The sequence below is a fragment of the Zootoca vivipara genome, chromosome 1 (assembly GCF_965207765.1).
Source record: "Zootoca vivipara chromosome 1, rZooViv2.hap1.1, whole genome shotgun sequence".
Lineage (NCBI taxonomy): Eukaryota > Metazoa > Chordata > Lepidosauria > Squamata > Lacertidae > Zootoca > Zootoca vivipara.
Genome location: NC_142582.1, coordinates 56,189,809 through 56,204,036, shown reverse-complemented (window position 1 = coordinate 56,204,036; position 14,228 = coordinate 56,189,809). Strand labels below are relative to the sequence as shown.

Here is a 14,228-nt window from a genome sequence, read left to right as displayed (position 1 = left end):
GACAGGAGGGGACGCTGCGGCCCAGGGGGGCGTTTCCTCGGCTAGCCGACCCTTTGCCGCCGCCGCCGCCGCCGCCGCTCCTCCTCCTGCTCTCTGTGGGCGGAGCGGGACACGAAGGCAGGAAGCGGACATGGCGGATTGGGGGCGAGGTGAGAGCGCGGAAGAGGCTGGCGAGGGGGCGCCGGAGGAGCGGGCGGCAGCAGCGCCTTCCCTCAGGAGAACAGGGCTGGGGACGCCGTTGCTCCGGCTCGTCGCGCTGCCTCAGGACCTCCGTGGCCTGTGCTGGGGGTGGGGGACGGGGAACAAAGGAGGCATTCTGAGCCTCCCCAGGTCACAGTTGCCACCTTCCCCCCCTGCTCGGGGCTCCTGTGTCTTCTGTAGTTGACTGACGGGCAAGGAGGACGTGGCAGCTTTTCTACCCATGCTTTGCCAGTGTGGCTTTCTCTTGTGGTGGTGGAATGGTCTCTTCCCCCCACGCAGGGCATTTTTGTGTGTGTACAGTTTGGGGTAACATCCCACACTAGCAAGTGGGGAGCCTGCTGTGCCCTGTGGTGGTGAAAATAGGCTTTGGAGTGAGCTAGGGGAAGGTCTGCAAAATAACCACACATTTTACCATACTGCCTTTTGTTTTAACAACTGTTATGTTTTAGCTGCGCTCAGTAGCATAATTATCTTATCTTCGTTTCAGGTCAGAATGCCAATGCTATGGATGATATGTTAGATGTGGAAAATAAGCGTATGGCCGAAAACCTAGCCTCCAAAGTCACGCGGCTAAAATCGGTGCGTAGATTACTTACTTTACTTGGGGCTCATCCACACTTACTTTTTGCCCTGTGCTTTGAAATGTCATCGCTGAATATGCTTTGTTTCTTTTGCCCCAGCGCTTTCCTATCGAAAACTTGCTCTTTCACACTGAATCAGAACAAATGGAAATTTGTGGCATTTGGGCAAAAAGGAACTCTGGATGAGCCCTTGCTCTTTGATTGCTGTCTTGCTCTCCAGAAGACTTTGGTCTTTGAGGGTTTTTCTTTTTGTCTCCACCCCCCTTGTATTTAGTAATAAACAGATAATTGTGCAGGAGCAAATGATATTCTTGTTTGCAGTTTTATTAGTTCTTTCCGAAAGTTGTCTAGGTGTCAATAAATGCTTCATTCTGTGTTTTCAATAGCTTGCACTGGACATTGACAAAGATGCTGAGGATCAAAATCACTACTTGGATGGCATGGTAAGCAACTGTTCACACTCTTTAAGAATTACTGATGAAGCTCAGCATGAGCAAACAGGACAATTAGTTTGTATTGAAACATATTTCTGTACAGAGAAGAAATCACCCACAAGCCTATTGCTGTTCCAGAGAGTTAATGTGTTTTATCCTGCCATTCTACTTCTGGAACATGCTCATGCACACATATCTTTTTTCCCTTTCCAAGAGGGACCAAACTTGTTGGTCTTCTGTTGGTAGTGATGCCCTGAGAAACTGGTGTTCAGTGATCTGGTATCTAATGGCAAATATGCTGTGAAACTATTTTATGCAGTAAGATTGAGGTCCGTGTCAAATATTCTGAATTTCTTAAGCAAGAAGTACCTGAATGAACAAGTGTGCAAACCTTGTGTGGACCTTGCACATACTACCACATGTTATAATGATCACACAGAAGTCTTATTTTCTCACTGGGTTATCGCAAGGATAAATGAGATCAAAATATGCACACAGTAAAGTCATTTAAAATTGTTATTGACAAGGTCAAATCTTGAATTTCACTAATGTATTTTGCTGGTGTGGGATATGAGCACATGTGTCTGCATTTCTTTGGGTTTTCTTTTTAAATATTATTAACAGTATTAAATTGGAATTAAATTAACTGAGTTAAATATATTTATCTCACTGAAATATGCTATATGTATATATAATCATGTTGCTTCTTTCAGTAAGCAATGTCTTCTAAATACCTTATTTTATCTACTCTTTGTATTAGGATTCCGATTTCATGAGTGTGACAGGCCTTCTGACGGGGAGTGTGAAGCGTTTCTCCACTATGACCCGGTCGGGAAGAGACAATCGTAAACTTCTTTGCTACGTCTCTGCTGGACTGATTGTTGTCTTCTTCATCCTCTATTATTTGGTGACAAGAGCACGGACTTGAGTAATTTTCAAGATTCTGTATTGGATAGTTGTTGAAGAGGGGGGAAAACTGATGATGAAAATGGTTTCGGAAGATCTTCAGATCCTGAAAATATTATTCAAATGTTGACAGTGATCCAGAGGCACCTCTGTGGATTTCAGTATCATCTCTGGATTGTTTTGACGCGCTCTCTTAAAAAGAATATAATTTATTCTGTCACTGTTCCTTTGAAAACTTAAATGCAGCACAATTCACATCCTTGTTGAAACTAAGTCTCTATATAATACCTTATTCTCTCTGCTGTCTGGGTGGGAAAGCATGCTGGTGATGCCACCTCTTATAATTTTGTGGTCGGCAGGAAAATCCTGACACTCATGTCAGAGATGTTCAAGTGCCCAATTTAAATGAAAAAATACTACCTAGAGGACTGTGATGCAGCTCTTGAGAACTAATTGTGTTATGGACAATGTCTTCCTAGAAAAGTAACCTTGAATTTATTTCCACTTCTGTTAACACCAGCATTTATAAGTAGTCAAGCAATCCTTTTTGCCTATTACTCTCACGGACTTGCTTAGTAAAACAGAGAATATTCCTAAACGAAGGAAGAGTGAGAACTTGCACAAATGATTTTATCTCATTTTTTTTCCTTCTTGTTCTAGTCTGTCCCGACTAGATTATTTATATTTGTTTCTTGTTATACAAACTTTACCTTATAGCAAGTTAATGTATATTCACTTTTAAAGGTTTGTCCAAATCATCCTTTCTGTTAAATAATTTTATTGATTCATAGATTCTTGGTTAAGTCTTCTTTAGCTGGCTGCTGAATCCACCTCTCTCTGGAATCAAGTAACATTTTGCAATACTCCTCAGTTTTAATGTTTGTTACTAGGTTCTGGCACCTGGAGTGCCAAAAAGGTATTAACAGAAAAACTGGAGTTAAGTTTGTGTGTTTATATATATATGAGTATACATGCATAGGTCTCTCTCTCTCTCTCTCTCTCTCTCTCTCTCTCTCTCACACACACACACACACACACACACATCTTGCTTTTTTGTTTCTCATTCTATAACATCTCACCATAGCAATAGTACCTTCACACTGGTTTTTAACTTAAAAATAAAATTAAAACAGGTTTTAAACACTTGCCAGTATTCCCCCCCCCCGGGTATCCCTGTCCCTAGTATAAATTCTGATTTATACAGGTCCTTACCTAGCATTAGGCAAAGTGAGTTAGTTAGCTCAGCAAGTGCTAGGGAGATAGCAGCAACAATCCCACAAGCTGTTCCTGAGCCTCCAGCCCTCACCTGTTAAAGCACAGCTGTGTGTGCCACAGGATGTAACACACACACACCAAAAAACAACAACAGCTTCCTGCCCTTAGGCACACTAGAGGACACAATCCTGTTGCTAGTAGTGAAGTAAGATTCAGCTGCATGGAATGGAAGAAGCAACATGTTGTCTTTGCGTCAGGCAGCAAAACATGCCAGCCCTGGGTATATACTACAGTAGGTAGTTTCTAAAGTCTTTATTAGTAACCTTTGGCTGTTGTTATGAAAAGCAAATATTTGCTCCTGCATGTAAAACAATAGAGGCTGCTGCCCAAGGTTATTTGTTGTTTTGGTGATACTGCTAGATAGTTACTTCTTTAGAACAAGTGAGCTAACTAGATCGATATCATGTTTTTGAGGGCAAGTCAAAAAATCTTCCAGGAGCCTGTCTTCTAGAATAACTGAATGTGGGACAAGGCGCAAGCCCCCGTTTGTGAACCCCTAAATGCATACTCGAGAGAAAGATGCAGTGAATCATAGCTCTTGGACAAGTGTACCTGTCCTGATACACATGGTTGCATTAATGTTTGTCATATTCACCTCATATCTCTAGGTGTACAGTACACCTAAAAATGCAATGGGCAAAATGAACCTGAGGTCACTGAAAAGCTAAGCAACCTTCAACTCAGGGATGCTGTCAAAAGATGCAGAATTCTTTTAAAGTCACTTATGATTTATTTATCTTTTTTTTAAGCCAGAAAATTAAAAGCACACTTCTCAGTTTGCTTCCAAGCCAAACCAACTTCGTAGCATGCCATTTCTGATCCAGATTTAAAAGTTGTTTGCAGGGGCCAGTGCAACTAGATCAGGGCAAAAATACTGCTCAAAAGCTTCCTCCCATAGCCGATAGCCTTGCTGTCTCAAAAGCAGGGCTAATTGTTTCTGTGTCAAGGGAAATGGTTAAATGCCCCTCCCCTTTTAAAGCTCCAAAAAAGATATTGGGAGATCTGATCACAGATATTCCACATCATGTGCTAGGAGGCTTAAATAAATAATTTTATGCTTTTATTATGAAAGATATCTCAACTTACATTCTGTTGCTACAGCATGGTGAGAAAGAAAGTGAGTTTGCTTTTTGCAGCAAAAACAATCTTGTTGCACCTTTAAAGACTAACAGATTTTATGGACTGTAGTCCATGAAAGCTTATACCATAAAAGTTACTGTCTAAATTGTGGTCAAGTGGACAGAGGAGGATTTGGAACAAGCAGATCTGTATACAAGTTTCGTCTCTGCTATGGGCTTATTGTGTAGCTTGGTGGGAAATAAGAAGTGCAGCCTCATATACTCATCTGTGAAATGGCTTTCCTCACAGAGTTGCTGTGAGGACGAACACAATAAATATAATGCACAAAGGATGATAAGGAAGGGGAACTGTTGAGATCCTGTTCCCCCTCAACACCTTTGTGCAGGAGGGGATGCAGCTATTCGCAGCGTCACTTATTTCAGCTGCTGTACCAGTATTAATGGGTGAGAATCCTGACAGCTGCAAGGCAATATTGTTATCACCATTACTGCCAGTTCTATGAAAAAGCTCAACATTTTACTTTTCAAGTTCAGAATATTCCTACAGTTTGTGTAGTGAACCCTCTACAAAAGAACTGATGTTTTATTTAATAGCTAGGACATGAAATAAACTTTTTATTCCTGATTTATTTATTTATTTCAAAACACGTTTCTCAGCTGAAGATATGGAATATACAAAATACTTTTTTATGTGAGTTATTGCAACAAACAAGTTCCATGAAATAATTCTGGATCAGGAACACGAGTAGCTTTTTTACACAAATACATATATATATTTAATATATATCAGATCCTACTTTATGAAGAATGACACCGTTAATTGTATACTAGTTGTCAGAATGCCGGCGTGCGTTTAGATATGTATTCCTTGGGCTCAAAGAGTAGGGCAAGTGTGAGCTGCGCTTTGTCTTCCTCACAAGAGGGGCTCATGGCATATCCCTTCATCAGAGGACAGAACTTCAGTCTTGAATGGTAATCAGTTTCTGAATATTTTAAATGGTCCTTTAGCTCTGGCATTTGTAAAAAAAATGCAGTTAAACAGCTGGTGGTTAACTGTTAAAATGTGGAGGAACATGATACAGAAATATCAGTAGAAAAATCATTTTCTGTACAAGGGATGAATTCAGCAGACGTCCACAATCAGAGGTGTTGTGTAGTCAGAGTGTCTGATTCCAAAAGTGGCAGCTGGAGCACAAGATTTGAGCAATGATACCTAGAAGCAGAAGGAGTGTAAAATATATTAGGTGAAACAGGCTAGACTAACAGGCTAACAGATTCTTGATTATTTTTGTTCTTTGATCTCTGTGTTCTGCTTAGCAGAACAGGCTGCTTCCTGCTGGTTTACTGAGTAAGAAGCATTTTAAGTGGAATGTTAAGTGGAAGAATTAAGTACAGATAATTAATAATTGCAGAGCACAGCTGAGGCAGTGTTTCATGAAATACTGCTAGAGGACCTAGATGAATATCCTGGGGATTGTGGACCCCTGGAGATAAACAGTAATTTCAACATCTTGTTTCTTCTGGTCTGAGTAACTTCATATGCAATTAAGTGGCACCCTGGTTGATTCTGGAAATGGAGTGTGTACAGTTCTGAGATGATCAAGATCCAGCAGCACACACTTGCAAACAAAATTTCATGCAATTTTCATGTTCACCAGTTCACATTGCCCCCAAACTGCTTTGCACGCACCTGTAGTAGCCTGACAGACTGGGAACATAGTAAGACCATGTGTTTGGCAGCAGAAGAAACTGGTTTGTTAAACTATAGTTTGTATTATATCCAAACCAGGAAATTGGTCTAAGCATACCATGTAAACCAGGCTATTGCATACCACTGGTTGTTCTCGGTTTACAATCCTGGCTTGCAGAGAGCTTTAAAGCTATACTTTAGACATCAAGGCAAACTGTCATTTAACAATACAGAAAGTTTCTCTGACAGCCAGCTGCATAAGGAGAGGAGGGACTGCTCCAACTCATTGCTTGCTCCTGAGCCAACAAACCATGGTTTCTTGAAGCAGAAATGTGATGTTCAAATCAGACCCATGTGACAAATGGACCAATCTAGATAAAGAATATCACTAGCAAATTATTTGCATGGGCCATAGCAAGTTGATGGTTTGGTAATTATGTCTAACAAAAATGAACAGGGTTGCTAAGCTACCTATGACCAGCTTCTAACTTCTGTTTCTGTAATATTAGGACAAACATTTCCCTCTCCTCACATCCCAGAATTTCAGGCTTTGTTGCCAGGAAAGGAGAATATCCATACACGGGAGTAATAATTGCTGAAAACAATTAAGAATGAAAGGAAGCTGCTTCTCACCTTTCCTACAGTATAGTCTGCAGGCCCAGGTGTTTTCCCAGCTCTTAGACCCTTGCTTCGACTGGCCATAGAATACTTGGGTGCTCTCTTTTTGTAGATATCTGTGTCGGGCTTATGATATGCAGCAGGACCAGGGGTCTGTAAGAGAAGAAAAAGGATTCCCATAGATGAAGTAATAATACAATTCATATCTCCTAATTTCCCAGGAAAATTGAGCAGCTTCCCTGTGTCACATCAAAACACATTGAATATAGTTTCTACCGCAGCAACACTTCTCTCATTAATTGTCTTCCACTCCCCAATGGTTTATCAGTGCAGTTGTAAAATAAAAAGGCAAATATGAAAATGGGACCTGCCATTGAGTTGTTGTTGTTTTTAATGACACATAGAAATTAGAGTAAAAGATGTTGCACAACTGAAGCTAAAAAGTAGGGGTAAAACAAGATTAAAGGCGTTGTAAAAAGTTTGGTAAAATGACCATGGCAAGAGTGAACAGTGCATCACAGCCAGATTTATATCTGCTCCTGAATTAGTAATTTTAGCATTAAGACCCCCATGAAAGAGCACAAATTGGCTCTTTGGCACTAGCGACCAGCAGTATGCATTAAACTGTGAAATCAAGATTAAAACAAATCTCAGAAAAATGGACCAGAGCAGGCACAACTATGACTATTGGTAAGCAACGGAGAAACAAGGCATGAAATGAACCAGCAGTCTACCTTATGCAAGTCTTCATCAAAACGCCCAAGCTTACTCCTCCCTGTTATGGAGTAAGAAGGGCCGGCAGGGGTGGCCACTGTGTGCGCCCCAAGGACCTCAGGCATCGTGTAAGTGCTGGGACCTGAAAGAGAAACGTGGACCATTGGGAGGAGCACCAGAGACTTCCAACAGAGCCAGAGGAGGAGAGAGGTAATGGCTGGTATCCAAAGAGCTACTCCAGGTTGGCCTAGGTGCTCGGGAATACCACCTATGAAACTTTCGACTGTTTTCCTTAGAAGAGGTGTAGAGAACCATTGGTCCGCCAGATGTTGCTGAACTAGAGCTCCCATCATCGCTGGCCTTTGGCCATGCTGGGGTTGATGGGAGCTGTAGTTCAGCCAGTGGCGGAGGAAGCCGCCCGGGCACCCGGAGCGGCACCCGGGGGCGTGGCTACAGAGCACGCATGTGCGGCGCTGTGACACCACACATGCGCACTACGTGGCAGCGCCAGCGGCACGCCGCTCCAGCGCCTTACTGGGATGGTGCCATGGTCCTCTGCTCGTAGCTGCAGCAGCGAGCAGAGGATCCCGGCACCATCCATACGGCGCTGGAGCGGCGCCGCTCGGCTTGGGGGGCGCGCCAAGTGTCACCCCCCTCCAGGGTGGCACCTGGGGCGGACCACCCCCATCGCGTGCCCCTTGCTATGCCACTGAGTTCAGCTACATCTGGAGGGCCAAAGGTTCCCCACACCTGTCTTAGAACATCTAACCATCGCAATATATCAGAAATTGCTTTTCAGTGCCTCCTCCATTTCAAAAGCGTTTTCTTAATTTTATTTTCCTCCAGAGGCCATGTGCACATTCTCTCCAGCACTCAAGTTCATAGGTCAAAACATAAAATGCTATTTCCCACTTCCACCAAGTCTATCCTTTAACTGCAAAGGCTAGGCGCTCTTCTTTTGATAATTTGTGAATGGTGATAGCTTAGCAAGCTACCGTACTAATACTAGGTTAGCATGACGCCAGCCACCCGCAGCCTTACCACCATGAGAGAAGACCTTCCTGAATGGCAGAAGCATAACACTACACTCCTAGGCTCAAACACGCATATGTAAGTCCTACTGAACTTGCTCCCAAGTAAACATCCATAGACCTGAGCTAATGCGCTGTGTTTCATCATTGATAAATTTCTTAAGACAACCTATGTTTGATGCCTTCCAACAACAGCAGCAAAGCAAAAAACAAAACCATAAGGAATAAGCCTTACCTGGTGTGGCGTCTACTTTGTAGCCACGAGTCCTGAATGACAAAGAATGTGCAGGAGGACTTTGATAAATTATTTTCCGTGCCTTCTCTGGTGAGTAAGAGGCTAGGTAGATGGGAAGGCAATGGATGCAAGTAGGTTAAAGCTCATATTTCACCATGCCCAAATCACTGCTATGTCCTAAAGCCTCTGAAGGGCTGCCTACAGTTTTGTTAATTAAAAAGTTAACATTCTGCATGCAGGGAAGATAAATCCCTCATCACATTTTGACTAAGGCATGTGAATTAAAATTAAAATTTCGGATGATTTATTCTGATTGCAAATGAGAGCGCGGTTGGATGAATATAAAACAGCAGATACAGAAGGAATAGAATGTAGTGTGGGAAGCGGGAATGCTGTTGGGAGTTGCAGAAACCACAAGTGTTTTCTGGCAGGCTCTGGATCTCCTGTTCTTAACTTTAATTCTACGGCACTCAGGCCCTTTTCACCATGTGGTGCTTGTAAGACCCCAGCCACTCACCATCTTAGTTTCTCCATATAAATTACCTTATGCATATACATACCCACTGCCTTGTTTTCGGGAGAAGAAAAGGCTAAGGAGGAAACACCACACAAATCCTGAGTGGAGTCCTTAAGATGGTTGGATGTCGTCTTGTATGCCTCCTTCTGGCAATTCCTGCAGCCAAGCTGGTGCCAAATGTATTGCTCTGCTTTCCTTTGGACCACATCACTGAGGCCGAGAGGGGGGGGGTCTTGTTGTCTGGGCAGCCCAGGACCTCCACACACACTGCCCAGGCTTGTGCCCCAGGGAGGTCACTGTCGTGCTGCTAATGCAGCAAAAACAGCACAGGAGGCAGCAGTTATGAGTTACTGGTCTCTGCAGCCACAGCAGGCACTGTGATTCTCTGGCAGTTTGACTTCACCCCCTGAGGAGCATTCATAGCTGCCAAGTACTCCGTTTTCTCCGGGAAAACCCCAATTTTACTTACCTTTTCCCGGTGGTCCCCCGTATCACTTCGTCTCCCGTTTTTCTCCGTTATTTTCTCCTGCCGGCGGCCATTTTTTTCTTTCCAATTTGCCCTTCTATGGGCACCAAAAATGGCCGCCGCCGGCTTCAAAAGTCGCATCTACGCATGTCCGGAAGTGCATAGACACGACTTCCGGCGGCGGCGGCGGCCATTTTGGTGCCCATAGATGGGCGGAGCGACACCGGAAGTTGCGTCGACACACTTCCTGACATGCGTACAAGCGACTTTCGAAGCCGGCGGCAGCCATTTTTGGTGCCCATAGAAGGGCAAAGCGACACCGGAAGTTACGTCGACGCAACATCCGGTGTCACACGGCTGCCGGTCCCGGATTCTGCAGTCCGGGACTTGGAAGGTAAGGGAGCATTCCATTGTCTCTCAAGACCAGGCATAGGCAACCTTGGCTCTCCAGATGTTTTGGAACTACAACTCTAGCTAGCTAACAGGGCCCTAGCTAACAGGGCCAGTGGTAAGGGATCATGGGAGTTGTAGTTCCAAAACATCTGGAGAGCCAAGGTTGTCTATGCCTGCTCAAGACAGAAGGATGCCAAAAAAGTGTGTGTTTTGTGCAAATTTGTGCTGCAGAACTGTCCCTGGTACAAAGGGTGTATGCACTGGTGGACGAAAAAGTATCTATGTCCCTGCGAGCTGGCAGGAAACTGGGTGTCCCTTCTGTGACCAATGAGGTGAAGCGACTGCCTCAGGTGGCTGAATTCACCAGAGCAGGAGCACCTGATGCTGATACTTCTTCCCCGTCTTGTTCCCGATCTAGATCTTCTCTCACCTCTTCTTCCCAGGCGGAGGGGGGGCACCATTTTGGGGCCTGCCTCAGATGCCAAAATGTTGTGAGCCAGCCCTGGGAGGGGGCAGAGGCATCCAGGGAGGGAAGAGGGAGAAGTTCTGATGTGCAAGTGGAAATCCTTACACTAGTTGAACTAGTTGAGCCACAACGGCCAAGCAAGCATGGCCAAGTGACTAGAGACGATGCAAACTGTAGTTCAGCAATATATGGAGGGTAAATATTTGGATTCTGCCCAAAGCAGCTTACCCAAAATTGACACGGCACAAAATAAAAAATACAACTGATAAACAAGACACAATGTAGCCTAAACTGAGAAATAAGACAAAATTCAACCTAAAGCCAACAGTAGCATATGAGATATGCCCAATGTTGTGGCAACATTTAAGGACCCTTTTGACAAACATCCAGATGCAGCCTTTGACAGAGCTTTTTTATTTTCTAAAAATAATCAGGCACGTTGAAACTGAACAAACAGTTGGATTATTTACAGGTAGGTAGCCGTGTTGGTCTGACGTAGTCGAAACAAAATTTAAAAAATCCTTCCAGCAGCACCTTAAAAACCAACTAAGTTTTTATTTTGGTATGAGCTTTCGGAAATGATTAACGATATGACCCACCAAAGGGGAGGAGGGAAGTCCAGGAGATTCTATGGAACCATGGTTTTATGACGTATGTTGGATATGTGATTGTAAAACTATAAATTGAAAAACCAAATAAATAAATTTACAGAAAGAAACAAGAAACTGAACAGAATCAGTCCAGCCTCTGAGCAAGCAACTAATATGGATTATTTAATCTGAGGGTGACACCACATTTTTTTTCAACATAGCCATAAGAAATAATTCCAAAGGCCAGTTTTGAAATGATGAACCCAAACTCTACCTTAGTCTTGGGTTAGCAGGTGCCGTCAACATATACCTTGGATGGGTGACTATTACTCACCAGGACCTGGGGTAATCTCCTTTTTCACTTTGAATCGACCACTCATTGTATAAGATGGAGCTGATTGCCTTCCTCTGTTTGTCATATAGCCCTGCACATCGTAAGGACCCGGAACTCTGTCTTTGCTGGATAGGGGCTTTGAGCCATACATACTATAGGCAGGGGCTTTCCTTTTGGTAGGGATGTGTGAGATATAACCTGAAAAAGCACAGACATATTTCATGCCACAGAGCTCAGGAGTAAGGTGTTGCCTCCGACTGGTTGCAGTTCTCCAGCATCTCAAAGACAAAGGATATTCCTGGCCCTGCTTCCTTAGATCATTTAGTCCGAGACGTGAGAGATCGAACCTGGGAAGATATCTTCTCCTATGATGATGATACAGCTGATCTCAGTCATTTCTAGTTGTGGGGCACCAGGGCAGCTGAGAGGGACAGGGTACTGGTGTCCCCAGCCAAGAGCCAGCAGGGGACCCAAGCTCTAAGAGTTTTCAAGCATCTACATGCCCCAAAAGGGAAAATATGTACCGGAATATGGAGCTCCCCCACCCCTGATCAATTTCTGTGAGGTGGGCCAGCCTGGCAGACCGCTCCTGCTGTCCAGCACTTTTTTTTAAATCAACTTTTTAAACCCCACTAAACTTCTGTTTCCATGTGCTTACCTGTTGCTCCCGGTATGTTGTACTTTGGCCCAGGGCTGGAATACTGGGCCATGACTGGTCCTCGTGGACGATGGGGCCTCCACGTGCCCACCCATCCATTACTCATGATGGCAGTCTATTCTAAAGCTTAAGAAATGAAGAACACAGAGTGAATTTGTGTAAAGGTTAGGTTGGATACATCCTCCTGGGGAAAAACTTTGGGTAACTCTACTGTACCCTACACAGAGCTGGCAGGATCTATATCTAGCTATTAACATGACTGTTACTAATTCAGTAGAGTCTCATTGTATTATCTGGGTTATATTGGAGCAAGAAGTACCAAGAATGGAAGAATTAGGCCTCCCCTGCATAAGAAGTGCCCACTGGATCATGCCAGCTGCTCATCTGGTCCAGTAACCTGTTCTCACAGTGGCCACCATTTATTGTGGGAGGGGGATCTTCAGGCATCCAATATCTTTTGTGGTGTCCACATGGCATAGTTGTCGTCATCAAAATACCAGCCTGTATTTCTCCCTCTGTTTAATCTGGATTTACCTTTCCTGGGAGAAACCCAGTAAATAAATAAATAGAAAAGCTTGTGTTGCTGATGACCAGTTGGCACTATCTAAGTGATCCGTTTACAGTATGAAACCCCTGCCCAGAATCAGCCATCGACTTCCAGAAGCGTCAGGTAACTAATTACACAGCACATGAAACAGAGGAAAAAATGGATATAAACTAAAACAATTCTTAAATGACCATTGAGTGCTAATTCACCTTCTTTTGCCCTTGGAGATTTAACTGATGTGGGCAACGGTGTTTTCTGCAGGATATTTCCTTGCTGTCTGTCAACAGGGCTGTGGACAGTTTAAGGAGAAGATGGAATTCTGAACAGGCAGAACCCATCTCCGTTTGCAGGGATTTATCCTCCCCTCCATGTGAAGAACCTTCATGAAATTGCCATAGAAACAGACAATTGCCCTTCATAGTACTTCTGGGTGTTCTAGAACACCAGGTATGACTCTTAGGAAAGCCAGGGCTGTGTGTATGTCACATAGCCTGTGGATGATCCTTGGCTGGATCTCCAAATGTATTTTTCTTTTGGTAAAAGCATCCAGGGATTTTGATCCGCACACTGCATAGGAGAAGGAGGGGAATTTATTCGCTCCTCTCCCATGCCAGCTACTCTAAGCAAGTTGTCTCTAATGCTGCAGACAGCAACTCTTCTCAGTAGGTCTTGACCCTATGAGGCAGTTGTGGAGGCTGAAGGTCCCTGCCTTCCAACAGCTGTCTGAATCTCAACCTCCCCCCCCCAGGTCTTTCCCAAGCAATCTGTACCGTGTTTCTCCAAAAATAAGACACTGTCTTATATTTATTTTTCCTTAAAAAAACATACTATGGCTTATTTTCAGGGGGTGTCTTATTTTTTCCCTCCTCCTCCTCCTTCTCCTGCCGCGGCCGGCATTGCTGCTGTGCCTATCACTATGTCTTATTTTTGAGGAATGGCTTATATTCCTTGAATGCTTAAAAATCTTGCTACGGCTTATTTTATGGCTACGTCTTATTTTCAGAGAAACAGGGTAACTATGCTGGCATGCCTGTCTCTGCTCCTCTGTCTTCATACCTCTTCTGGTCCTGGGAGACTGTGGGGAGGAGAGCTTATTGCAGCAGGAGAGGGAGACATCTGTGCTTCTTCACCAGCCTGACTCCTCTCTGCCTCTTGGCCTCCCTCCTCTCCTCTCCTGCTTCAGATTCTGATTTTGGACTTCCCTCTGCCACAGCCTCTTCCTAAACAATAAAACCTTGTTACCTCTTCAGCTTCCGACACCCACTGGCGGAGGAAGGTGGGTGCGGTAGCTGCAGCCCGTCCCAGGTATTATCCTTTAAGGGGGGGTGACATCACCCCCACCCTCCAGGAGCACTTACCATGGGTGGCGCCCCCTGGGATGCTTGCCCTGCCCCCGCCCATGGCTAGCCCTGCCCCCACAGCCAGCTAGCCCCGCCCCCAGGTGCACAGCTAGCCCCGCCTCTGCCAACACCTCCTCCTCCCAGTCTGCTCCC

General features: G+C 44.4%; 2 protein-coding genes across 3 annotated transcripts; one reads left to right on the top strand and one right to left on the bottom strand.

Moving 5' to 3' along the window:
• Nucleotides 1-95: 95 nt before the first annotated feature.
• BET1L (Bet1 golgi vesicular membrane trafficking protein like) lies at nucleotides 96-2,912 on the top strand. Of its 2 annotated transcripts, none has more exons than XM_035123168.3 (4): nucleotides 96-149; nucleotides 689-780; nucleotides 1,169-1,225; nucleotides 1,977-2,912. In XM_035123168.3, exons 1-4 carry the CDS (start codon nucleotides 131-133, stop codon nucleotides 2,142-2,144), a joined length of 336 nt encoding a protein of 111 aa, XP_034979059.1. In that variant the 5' UTR covers nucleotides 96-130; the 3' UTR covers nucleotides 2,145-2,912. The 2 variants fall into 2 exon arrangements, with proteins under 2 accessions (XP_034979059.1, XP_034979069.1); XM_035123178.3 differs by having other exon boundaries at nucleotides 96-587.
• A 2,184-nt stretch (nucleotides 2,913-5,096) lies between these two features.
• On the bottom strand, nucleotides 5,097-12,425 carry CIMAP1A (ciliary microtubule associated protein 1A). Its single transcript, XM_035123156.3, has 6 exons — nucleotides 12,189-12,425; nucleotides 11,531-11,728; nucleotides 8,765-8,866; nucleotides 7,519-7,640; nucleotides 6,800-6,937; nucleotides 5,097-5,689 (listed from the first exon to the last, which is right to left on the bottom strand). The coding sequence occupies exons 1-6, from the start codon at nucleotides 12,292-12,294 to the stop codon at nucleotides 5,600-5,602; spliced, it is 756 nt and encodes a 251-aa protein (XP_034979047.1). The 5' UTR covers nucleotides 12,295-12,425; the 3' UTR covers nucleotides 5,097-5,599.
• Nucleotides 12,426-14,228: the final 1,803 nt, after the last annotated feature.